The sequence below is a fragment of the Dermacentor albipictus genome, chromosome 3, assembly GCF_038994185.2.
Source record: "Dermacentor albipictus isolate Rhodes 1998 colony chromosome 3, USDA_Dalb.pri_finalv2, whole genome shotgun sequence".
Lineage (NCBI taxonomy): Eukaryota > Metazoa > Arthropoda > Arachnida > Ixodida > Ixodidae > Dermacentor > Dermacentor albipictus.
The window spans coordinates 71,997,709-72,010,517 of record NC_091823.1 but is presented as its reverse complement, the minus strand read 5'-3'; the positions used below and the strand labels follow the sequence as shown (position 1 = coordinate 72,010,517).

At 46.8% G+C, this 12,809-nt stretch overlaps 1 protein-coding gene across 3 annotated transcripts in view; it reads left to right on the top strand.

Moving 5' to 3' along the window:
- LOC135900655 (transient receptor potential-gamma protein-like) overlaps window positions 1-12,356 on the top strand; it is a 350,477-nt gene extending 338,121 nt beyond the window's left edge. For all 3 annotated transcript variants that reach the window (XM_070535582.1, XM_070535581.1, XM_070535583.1), the window contains 2 exons: window positions 2,052-2,557; window positions 4,152-12,356. In XM_070535582.1, coding sequence (XP_070391683.1) covers window positions 2,052-2,557; window positions 4,152-4,568 — 923 coding nt within the window. In that variant the 3' untranslated portion in view covers window positions 4,569-12,356. The remainder of the gene's footprint in view (window positions 1-2,051; window positions 2,558-4,151) is intronic.
- Window positions 12,357-12,809: the final 453 nt, after the last annotated feature.

Here is a 12,809-nt window from a genome sequence, read left to right as displayed (position 1 = left end):
TCGTGTTTACCTCATGTCTGCAGTACAGTAATGTGATCGAAAGTTTCACGAAGTATGCAGCAACAGCTTCACTCCAAACGTTGAACGTGACATTTTGCGAAGAGAAATGCTTGCTTAACTCTAGCTGAGCATTGAGCAGCGCACACGTCTAATAGTCACAACAGAGATCACGTTTGGTCTAGCAATCTGTAAAGCTTTCTAGCGTATTGTCGCGCAAGCATCTGCGAGAATATCTCTCTAAAACAGATATTTGGGGACTGACTTCGAAATTCTTGTCACCGGTACCCTCTTTAGCACCACGTGAGACGTTTCTGCATGTGGAGACGTTGACCTTTCGCTGTATTGCATAGAACACCAAGAACGCCTTCTAGGTGAACCAGTGCGCCTGACTGAAGAAACGAATAAATATGCACTCTTGTTCGATGCTCTTCCCTTTCCGTCTTCTTCGTCGGTGTACACATGGTCGATTTTAGGTCAGCTGCGCTTCTGCTTGAATATTTACAACGTACCTTTGCGCCCTTCTGACTTGAAGTCGCAATCTTTCTGTATTGTAACACATGCAAATTTGAAGTGTTGCTCACCGCATCGTAAAAATGCGGACACATCGTGCTTGAATAAATAGGATCGATTTGCACAGGCCTCTGTTTGGACGAACAATAATGAAAAACAGCACAGAGAACAAGGTCTATTTGCACATTCCGAGTTTGAAACGTTTGCGGAGTCAAATGAAATAAAGGACTCAAACAGCAAGAAGGAATAGGCCACATTAACCTTCTGTGCGCGTAAGCTGAGCTGCATGCGTCGAGAAAGTTTTGTGCACTCATGCGCAAAGATTGATAACTATTATAAAGGCAATAACATATGACCTTAAATGGAGACGCGCTATTGAGCAATAGAAGTTCCCGAGGGTTCGATGCCACTCGCTCGTCCATTCTCTGGCACAGTGTGTGAAGTGTGTTAGCCAAACCTACCCTTTCTCTTAACACGCTGGCACTTGGCTTCCCACATGCCCGCTCCTCACATACTTGACGGCTTCGGTAAAAGCACTTACTGCACTTAACATTGTCAGATATCTCTAAAGCATGGCTAAAGCTTGGCTGCGAATTTGTCATGTTCGCTGGGAGACGTTGAGATTATGAAAGATTCCGAATAATTGCCCATAAGAGGCAACGAAATCCGTTGATTCTAGCTTTTAATCAGGATGACTGCAATGTCATATAAAACATTCTACACGCTCAACAAAGCGCATTCATCAAAGCACTCAACGTAGCGTGGCGCCTGTAATGACTACTGAATAGAGAGTTTTAGAATAGGGGCCCCAATAGTTTGGGGCCCCAAAGAGCTTTGAGGGTGTTAGCGTTGAGGCACGCAGGGGTGAAGAGTGTTAGAATATGGCTTTGCGCTTGCGGATAGCATCTTGCACTGACAGCGCCACTACGGTGTTAAAGAAAAGCTATTAGAAATATTTAAATAAAATATGCCATTTTATGATAAGAATAGTCATTTTGACTTTCGTGTATTCGCGTTTAATTACAATTTAGAGGTTATTTTGTAAGCAGCAAATAATTAGTTGCCTTTAGTTTAGAGTAACCAACTTTACGTGCCTTCACCAGCCAAACTATAGCTTGGCTGGTGAAGGCACGGCTTATAAGCCGGCTAATAAGCCGGCTTAGGCCTACACGGCTTATAAGCCGTGTTAGGCCTACGAGCCATAACATCCACAATCGAATTCGGAATCAGCGGCGTCTAATGAATCAATCTTCATAACACACGCTAGTTGAGAGAAAGTGATAGCCGCAGTCCCTTCTCCTAGCTTGCGAACTTCACGCGTTACTACGAAGTTTGGTGCTAAGTTAGAGCCTTCGCTTTGATGGGTGCCGCCATGTTTGTTTACGCAAACCTTTTGAAGCAACTTGTGCTGCCAACGCAAAACCCCAACGTAGTTTGCGTCTCGCGCATGCGCAGTGGCTTCGACGTTGTTTCTTTGGAGTTCCAAAATGTTAGGGGCCCCTATTCTAAGACTCTCTAATGTGACGTGTACGTTGGCGCAGGCATTGGTGGCAAGAAAGGCCGCCAGCGAGAGCGCCGCCTCATGAAGGGCTTCAACATCGGCCTCATCGAGGGCTCCGTGCCGAGCCCGCCCGAGATCAACATCGAGGAAGTGACGTCACGGAAGTCACCCGTCTCTCGGTTGGCCCGCCTGGCGCGCCTCGCCAGCAAGAACAAGGTGAAGCGCGGCCGCTGGGGCCACCTGGTGGAGGCCACGCGCAGCGCCCGCGCGGCCTTCTCGCGCAGCCGCAGCGAGGAGACCATGAGCTCGAGCTCGTCCGGCTCGTCGGTGGGCCACAAGGGGCCCGACTCAGTGTGCAACTCGGAGACGTCGCTGTCCATGCGGGGTCGCATCTCGCGCAAGTTCGGCACGCTCACCTTCAGCCGGTCGCGGCTGGCCTTCTTCTCCGAGCATGACTCGCTGCGGCACTCGTCCTCGGAGAAGCGCCGCGCGCACCGCACCGTCAGTGCACCGCCCTCGTCGGTGCTCCCAAGGGCTGCGATGCAGGTACACCGCTTTCCTCTTGTGTCTCTTGCTGGGTTCACAAAAGACTTCTGCGTGGCACAAAACCGCATACAGATGCGAACGCAGAACAAAGTGCTTATCACTTGTGCACCTTTGAGCCTGTAAACAGTGTATAATTTGCCGTCTTATGCAGTGTCGCTCAGTCAGAACTAACTTGCTCGACAAACATTTAGTAGCCGTAGCCAGTTGACGCAGTCTCTGTACATAAGGTTCACGGAATGGAGAAATACAGGCGCAGAGGCGGAGACGCAGTTAACGAGACGTCTCTGTGCAGACCTTTGGGCACACGTATCACAAGGAGGATGGAGGTTGTGGATAAATTCTGAGAGGCGTAGGACCTCCGTGCCTCTTCACAATCGTTAGGGCTAAACACGAGGCTGCCGGACTCCGTTATATGCGGAGCATTTTCCCATTAATCGGTCGATCTTAAATTGCTGGTTTGTGTAGTACGATATTTCACGAAAACAAGCACACAGTGAAGTGCCGTCAACGAAATCAATTATAAAAAGCGCACGCTATTATATGCACACGCTTCAAAACGCTGAACCTGGCAGAAAGAAGGTCAGCGAAAAAACTCTACAGGTGTGCGAACGTTAAGAACACTTAACGTTCGCACACCTGAATTCAAGCAGGCATGTCCAGCACGGGGTTCTCACCACATACTTGATACACCGGTCTGCCCGGTCTATTCTCAATACAGCACTATACAGTATCGTTCGCTAATGTGATTGCCTTTGCCTTACATAATAGTACTGCATCCTCTCTCTCATCACATATTCGCCGTAGCCACGTGCTTTTCGAGCTGTAGTAATATGTCTAGTTTTTGCAGACTGCAAGAAAATCGCTGCATTCCAGAGCTTCAGGGTTACTATAACTTTATTTATTGTGATGGTGTTTCCTTGTCAGCGTCGCCTTGCATGATGACGATTATCTCTGATGTCGTCTTCAGTACTCAGGTGAAACTTTCTCAATGGAATTTAACGACAAAGCCACGGCGAGCGTAAGAACAGCGGTGCAGGGAACCCAAAGTGTTCCCTGCACCGCTGTCACACCGATGCCCTTTTCAAGTGCTTCACTAATTGCTCCTCCATGATGACACTGTCCTAGGGTCTTCTCCTGATCGGTTCCCCGCTTAATTCTGTCCGTCGATGTAACGCACTATCTTTTATTGCTTACCTTAACTTCGCTTTCTGACCCGCAGCTACCACTACGTCGCGGGGAAACTTAGCTAAAACGATACTGCGACCACTTCCTGGTGGCGCACTATCTTGGAGCCTCGGGTTCCTAAGTTTAACGACCCAGGTTCCGTAACGAGCTGGGATGCTTTCTTTTTAATTTACTCACCATATCTTGCACAATGTTACGCGACAAGCCGCATTGACATTTACTCCATGATGGCTCACAGGGTGGGTCCAAATGAGGAAGCGCAAACAGAGCGCTGTGCTTGTCTTGCGTGCTTGCCTGCCTCGATCGACTGTTTGATTGCTCGCTCGATTGGTTACGCACTGCTGCTGCGGATGACCTACTTGTCGCACCTATGCATTTCCGTGCCACGGCACGACATGTGACCACGCAGGCCGAGCGCCAGGGTGCAGCCGATGCCGCCGCGGGCGGCGGTTCGTGCAACGTGCTGGCGGCGGACTGCAAGCTGTCGCCCATCCCGAGCTGCGCCAGTTCGAAAGTGCCCACCCCGAGGAACTCTATAAACGGCACCCTCGAACCGGACGCGTGCGCGGGCGGCGCCGGAGGTTCTCGCGACTACGTGACCGCTGCCGCGTTGGCCATGGCGGCGACAGCCGACGACCTGCCGCCGTCCCCGCCGCCCCCGACCGAACCCTGCCACCTGCCCACGGTGGTGGTGCAGCCGTCGTCGGAGCACGAGGACGCGCTCAAGGACTCGGACGAGTCGCCTGCCAACGGGTCCATACCGCTTCTCACCAGAGTGTACGGGATCGAACCCGTCGGCAAGCCGGCCAACATGGGCTGGATATGACCGAGCGTCTCGGGGTCGTCGGCGGCGCACAGGCGTCGACGGCCCTTCTTTATGCGCACAATGAGCCTGGAGTGACGATGGTCGGGCGGGGAAAAGATATGCAGGAGACAGTGGTGGTTTCGTTAGGCGTGCGACGCCAGGGGGCTTCATGCTCACGATGAGAGCTTTGTTTCGTTCTCGCGACAGTTCGACGCGCTGTCTGCCAGGAAAGATATAAGATCTTCCTGAAAATAAGTCACTGTATGAATTTGACGAGTCTCGCAAGCTTTTCAAGTAGAGAAATCTATTTTGTCTTGCTTTTTATCATATCTTTCTAAATGAAAGTACTCCCCTTTAAAGTAATTAACGTAACTACATACAAAATTACATACAAAATTACATTAACGTGCACTTACAGTAGAGTTTAAGAATGTTTATATTGACCGAATGGATGCCAAAGGAATTGAAACGCAATCGAGCACAGTAGAGGATTAAGCGCATGGTGCGGTGATATAAGTAAATTTGCAGGCTTAGATTGGAGGCGGTTTAAACAAGCCTTCGTCCTGGCATATAGTTTGTGCACAATGGCTGGTCTACTTCATGAATGACTGGCAAGTATTTGTCAAACTTGTCGTAATTTCTGGAAATTATCCCAAAAATTTGGCGGCTGAATGCTATCCCTCAACGTATTCGCATTAGCACAGCTGAAACTGGTGACTTCGTCACAACGGCTGCTACCACAAATTCCACATGCATCATCAGGAAACAAAGCTGCAAGAAACGGCTGTGCGGTACTCAGGCTTATGTATGAAAATGTGCATCCAGAGTTTTTAAGATCGTGAATTTCCCACAGTTAACTCTCTATCTTAGAAAAAAAGGGGAGGTGGTAGGGGAGGTTGCTGTCGTCCTTTTTATTTCCTTTTTATCTCCTGGCATTTCTGAAATCCCGCGACCATCTAGTGAAGAGCACTGGAAACTGGGGCTATTTGAGCCCTAGTCGAGGGATTTAATTTGTGCCTACACGCCCGTTAACGTGACTGCTGCTTGGGCAAAAAAAATTAAAAACAAAAAAATAAACATGGTAGTGCGACGCGACAACCAGAAGCCGCCATCTCTCCTGCCTACAGAACCGCCTGATGGCAACTGTCAACGGTCTACAAGGTCGACACTCCTGCTTGGTCATTCTCTGCACGTCAACATGTGCTCTACTTCTAGCCTGCTGACATCTCGACAGGCCGCATAGTATAGCTGTGTATATATGCGCTGGTGGGGACAAACCGACGAAGCGAAAAAGACTATGTGCCAAACCACACTGATGAGCTTTGAGCCACGCCAGCCAAGAAGCAAGAAAAAAAAAAGAATGACTATCGGCCTCTCGACACTTTCCTTTTTTGACATGTGCTGTGTTCGCGATTGGACTTGACCACTTGCATCCCCAGCGATTTCTGCCACTCTGTTGGCTGTGTTTTCCTGTTTGTCTGTGAACGGGGCTACCGTTGGAGTCTCTCTTTTCTCGTTCGTAGCGGGACCGATGAAGTTTTGAAGCTGAAAGCAACATGTGCTTCAGTTTGCGTTTATGCATCGTGTATGTTTGTTGCTCTTTTGGGAAATGTTTTCTGGCGTAGATAGTAGTCGTAAGCATAAAACATAAGGCGATTTGTACAGCTTTCTCTGTTCTAGCTTCGTCTGCTCCTTTTTTATACGTATATTTGCGTCGCGATTGGTCACAATGAGGGAGTGTTTATCACTTCTAAACTGCGAATATGTCAGTACCTAAAAGCACTTGCTAGAGTCCCATCACAGATTGCGGCATAATATCAGATGGTGATACCCTCTTTCCGTGCATCGTTCCAGAAATATCGATAACTACGTACACTCTTAAACAAAATTACACCCTTTGGGTGGTATTTTTCCACACAACAATAATGGTCATCTGTCTTGTCCACATTTCCTTCTTTAACGCTGCGAGCCCAGTACTTCCAAGTCACAAACGGCATGCGCATTATCAGCATGACAAAGCATTCTCGACAGGAAGGTAGCTATCTAGCGAAGCGTTATCAAGAAAGGAAGCGCAAGCAAGACAGATGACGATTATCGTTGTTTGGCAAGATACGACCCAAAGGGTGTACATTTGTTTAAGAGTGTACTTCTCCACCAATGTGGCTGACAGAAGTATAGACGATACAACTACCGTTTTGCTGTTCCTAACCATTTTTTCTTGGCATTTCAAGAAATCTACAGAGTGGCATCCGGTTTGCAGTACAACGTTGACACCAGAGCATTATGTGTCATACGATATGAACTGTATTTGTGCATAAACGAACAAAACGTACGTAACTCTACATCTTTCTGGCAATTGGAAAGCACTGTATCTAAGGCTACAGTATTAGACGAACAACACCTGCAAAAGTTGTGTATTTTATTCAAGATGTTCTATTTCAACTACTAAGAAAGTCCATTGACGACAAATTTATTGAAACACAACATAATTCTTATGACGACTTTTGTGAGCATAGGCAGACACTATAACGCGTGTAATCACAGAAGTCTGGTAGTAGCACTCTCTCGTGAAAAAAGAAACTAATCAGGAACGAATTCTGGCGTGCTTCTCGATTGTCTAACGCTAGCGTAGGCCGCAATGATACATACTAATTTTTTTTATGTACGCTTCTTACCTCAGGTTCAATTCACTACTTCCTTCTTACTTCCTTGTCTGACGCGCGAGAGAGAATTCTAATATATATGATCCAAGACCATATTAGGGAGCCCACTGAGAGATCATACTGATATCAACGCTCTGCCTCTTACAATGAAAGGTGTTTACAACTGAAAATAAATAACGGAAAGTTATTTTCCCTCGGAAAACAGCCACTACTGCGTTCTCAGCAATCATGTTATTCAGCGTTTTCATTCTAAAATATATGCTGGGTACATGCTTCCGACGCCAGCGTCTGGCCACGGTGCTAATGTAGCCGCGTATGTTGCAGTCTTTCTCTGGAGCACTTGATCACAAACCCCCTTCCCCGCGCAAGCTTGTCGCTCACGTTGAGGACCCGCATTTTTCAGACAACGTGAGGGCAATATTGTATGGCGCGAGCCGGTTAAGAAGAAGGATAAGCAACCAAGCTACTGCGCATTCGTTATGTATGTAAAGTCTGATTATATTTGTCGGGCGTAACGGAAAGTAGGAGAGGCATGCCTCTTTAAATTATTCTCTTATCGGTTTCCACGTTCATTCTATGGCTTGCCCAAATGGGGTTTTATCTTCCTGGGTCCTGTTCAACGAGTACTGCATGGTGCACTTGCTTATTTATTTATTTATTTATTTATTTATTATTCATTTGTTTGTTTGTTTGTTTGTTTGTTTGTTTGTTTGTTTGTTTGTTTTCATTCATTCATTCATTCATTGGAGGGGGAGTCATGTTCTCAGATATTCTCTTAAATTGACGTGCTACGATAGCGAATTACAGATCCCACTGAATACTAAAGCATTGGAGTTTCGGCACACTATACCAGATGTTCTTCTTTAACAGTGAATCGGCGTTTATTGTTCTTGACGAAAATGCTTACTGCAACTTTTTGCCTCCCAAAGCCTTGCACGCGGCGATGTTTCCGATTGTCTTCGTGTGCGTGATGATACCCACAAGATATTTCTCGAGTTTACTGCACCACATGCTGGTCTTAAAGCAATGTATTCGAGTAAGCTTATGTATTTTCATATGCTGTAGGGCCGTCTACAAGAGATTGTTTTGAAACAATGTATTTGTGTTCGTTTATCATTTTCCAAAAGGCTGTATCAGCTACAAGGATGCCCTGAAGCATTTTTTTTACGTGAGCAACACTAGTTGTATATACAACACGCCGAATATTTACTATGTGATCCGAGTACCGTATCGAACACTCACTATTCGAATCGTGTACTCACTATTCGATTCGAAAAGCGAGACGATGGGACAATATCCGATTCGTTATATTAATGTTACCATTATTCGCACACGTCTAGAAATTAATAGGTTTCGCAGCACATCTGCAAAAATGTTGCTGTTATTGTGGCTATTGTGTTTTACATGCCATTGTTCGACGCCGATAATTGCCTTATCGGCAAGAAAAAAGAACTTGTAGTCAGCAATTTGTATAACGCGAACAATATTTTTTTTTTTCAATCTCGATAAGGCTTCAAGACATATCCCGCATTCAAAAAAGCCCGCCACATGCGTAGTTCGTTGTATTCACACTCACACTTTGGCGCAGAATGCTGGACTGATCACATTATCCTTGCTGAGCGATGAGCCGCGACCAGCGCGTTATTTAGCTCACTGCCCTCGCAAAGTAAACGAAGTCGCGATCAACAGATGCGAACCGCTGCCCGAAGGCCAGCATCCCCGCCCGGGTGCGACCGATGAATTATATATCAGACATGCCCGAGCTTCTGTACAACTGCAGTCGTAGGACAAATTCCCTTCCTCACAGACACATGAGGCACGAATCGCACTGAAAGGACTCGGGCGCTTGAGTTCCTTCAGGAGAAGCGTGGACAGTTTGACGTAGTCAAAACATAGCGCCGTTTCATCCAGCTTTGTACAGAGCTTCACGACACCATTTCTATCCAGCTTCGTAGACCGCAGTTGATAAACTCGGCGAGTTAGCAATCGATAGTAGTAGTAACTGTCAGGTGGCTTGAAAAAGCAGGGGATGCGTGAGTGGAAGCTCCAATTTTGTGCGTCCGGCATGTAGCTTTAACGCTTGAACAAATAAGCGAGCAAATAATTAACCTCCCAAGCGAGCTCCGAGGGTCAGTGAACGCTTGAGGTTATACAGTAGTTAAGAGCGTATAACAAATTAGGACGATGCGATTCTGCAGTGTATAAGTATGCTAGAAAGTCGAGCTTCGCCTAACACGAGCTTAGTTCGGGACTATATTTTTTTCTATAGGTGCGATGACTTACGACTGCAAAATAAGCACTCATATTTAAGACCGAACTATTTGAACATATAGCGACTGAATCTTCAGCATAGTGAACTTAGGTTACTGAACACTCAAGTAACGCACTTGACTAAATGTTTCCTGAAGATCTCCACTCTTTTGTCACACTCCCTCGTAAAAAGCAAAATACGCAACGGCTGCACAGACTTACCAAAGCGCAAGAGAGATAACTTAGCTATAATCTTTTTTGGGAGTTCATATTTGAAACTTTTCCTAGCGCCGATAAAATGAAGTGCCACAGCTTTCTTTGCCCGTTTGCCACTTGTTTGTTGACGACTGCTAACCCATAACTAGGCTTCAGATCCTATGCACTTAATTCCATACGATCCTTGCGCGCTTAAGCGCGTTTCACTGGCACAAAGTTACTAGTAGTGTAGCGTCATTGCTGGTGCAACGTACTTCCCAGTAACATGCAGCCCTCACGCCCCCGTGCGGCGGTGTTGGGCGGAGGGTATACATACAGTGCTTACTCGTAGTTGGGAAATCTGCCCATCGATAGCTCGCCAGTTGAAACTGCGCAAATAGATCCAGACATACGGCGCTCTTCTCTTAGAACAGGTATTTTTATCGATCACGTACATACTCGTTTCCGCAAGGTAAAGATCACGCGGTTTAACGCGTCGCCTCCTTGCAACTTAATGACCACGAGCGACGTGATGCCTTTTCTTAGGTAGTGGCTTAAGCGACGACCAAGGTTCTCCGAGAGCACTCAAACAGTTCGTCATTAACATGGATCAAGAACTTGTTCGGGAAGGCGGTGTGCCAGGGCAGGCCGGAGGACTGCCGTGTCTTATTGTAGCTTCTTTGTACGCTTCGAGCAGCAGCGATATAGCTTGCCACCGTTCATGAAACTGTTTCTCGTCCATTCCATCAGTACCTTCCCTTTTCCATTCGCCTAAGTATGCAGAGTGAGAAAAGAGGTACTACTTTTTTTGTTCTGTTCTGCGCCAGACTTTCCTTCTATGCAAGCAAAAGAAAAAAGAAACGGATTATGGTATCTCGCGGTATTAGCGTAGCCTTTAGGCAACCGCAGATTATTTTCTCACGCCGCTGTTCCTATAGGCCCATTCGGCTTTCTTCGTTTATTTTTCACGTCATCTTGTCCTCATCATTTCCTTTTCTTTCTGTGGTTACTGGATCAGCGGAGTACTTGTCCAGCCCCCACCCTCCAACGCACCCTCACGTGCTCGTACGTGTTCTGCATCTGACATAGTACAACGGTGTCACGTGGCCATTGGGCATCGTAGACGAGCTCCGTCTGTCGGGGACGTGCTGTCGCGTTTCGGGGCAAGTAGGTTCCTCGCACAGGCGATCACAAGCGCCCCAAGGAGCTCCCCTTCGGCTGTCTGAAACAGCGAACCAGTTAATGCGATGAGGTCTACGTAGCTCGTTCGAATAGCATTTTTGCACACCCTATAGTGCTGTAAACGCGCGAGTTTGCGAAACGGTGACTAAAAATTGCTTCGCAGGCACTCCGGACGCTTCTCAAATTATTGGGGCGGAAAGTGACCGAAAGTCGGGCTCGAAGCTAAGACGCGAGATCCTGCAGTCCTGAAATACTTGTTTTTGCTTGTTTGTTTATTTGCTTGCTTGTTTTGTCTTTTCGGGCAGTCCGGAGTTATTACAAATACCAGTGGCGCGAATGGTTAAAAGCGCGGAAGGAGTACTGTCTAAAATTTAAATACGTAAACACAAGGTCTCGACGTGCGCTCCAAGCCGTTTCTCTTCGTATTGCCGCGCCATTTCACTCACCGATCCGTTAATTTGCACGTATTACTGTTCTTTTGAAAATGTAGGGAGCTTATCTTCAATGCATGCGTTTACTGCAAGAATATCGGCCAGATCTATTCACTGCAACGATAGAGACTGCATCTGAATGCCCGATTCTAGAACTGAAACGGCCTACCGGAGGACTTGTGGGGCGTGCTTTAGAGAAGGCAAAGTTCAAGCTACGGGTACTTTCAATTCAGTCCTGTTTTGGTGATGATGATCAAAGACGTAAAAACCTGCTGCAGTTGTCACTATCCGGCCCACACCTGGGAGCGACCCTCACAAAAACACCCCTGTAGTTCTTATTGTTTTCCTTCGATGCCACGCTTGTTGGAGAAGCATAATAACCCGAAATGTTATTGTTAATGCGTTATTATCAAAAGAGACTATCACTATCACACTCCGTTATAGTATTGCGTGCGCATTTATTAAGTAGTCATCTATATGCACAGTCGCCGGCAGCTTTGAGAAAGTTTAAGAAGCGCAAGCTTTCGCTTTTTCTTTTTTTTCCCTTTTTTGGTCTTGGAGCGCAAGTAAGTGAAAGTACCAGATTAGCTAAACCCCGTCGATGCAGGCTTTGTGGCTAGTGTGATCAATTAACTTTGCACGTTGCCTATTTGTTGGCAGCTGCCAGAAAAAGTTTGGAGGCATGGAGGCCCCATTCCGCTTTGCTTCGACAGAGACTAACACAAAAAAAAATCAAGATAGCGGAAGTTTGAATGATTCGCGCCAAATTATTCGCGCCACGCCCTTCTGCGGCTGACGGATGGGCCCTTGAGCGAGATGGATTGGCTCAAAAAGTTTGTCAGTTATCACACCAAATACTAGTCTGCGGTTTTGGCTTATATTTCTTATGTGCCGTTTTCTTAGCCGTAAGCTCGGGCTGCGAGGCACAAGTTGGTTGGGGCGAAACATTATTTTGTTGTGACTTTTGTCGTTGCTTACCTGATGGGAAAACTTGGACGCCGCGATCACTGTGTCAAGGTGTGGAGTCCCATAGCTTCTCTTACAGTTTGTCTGTGTTGCTTCCACACCATGTACAGAATTTTCGACTATTCAGAGATGTGAAATAAAAGAATTCTGCTGATAATCGTATTTGCAGCGTTTTCAATGAAATCGCAACAGCCTACAGGTGTTGTAAGAGCCTTGTGCATCGATCTATCGAAAAAAATCAAGGCTCAAAGCGAATTTTCCCTCTCTTTTTTTTTCACAATGAAAGCTGTATATAGGACTAACCTTCCGTAGTTTCTTCGGCATCCGGCAAAAGAAACGGCCTCAGTGATTTCTAACAAACCCATGCGGGTACAGTGCGGCGGCGCAGATGTCAAAATGCGGAACATATTAGAACGCTCGCCGTGAACAATAGCGTGACGTCAAGGTTATCGCAGTATATAAGCAGGAGAGGTATCGGCGCTAAAGACAGCTGCGTTATCGATGGGGCGGACACGTATAGTTTGAACACCCGAAGAACAAAATGCGTACGAGGAGCGCCGGAGAGAACAGCAACG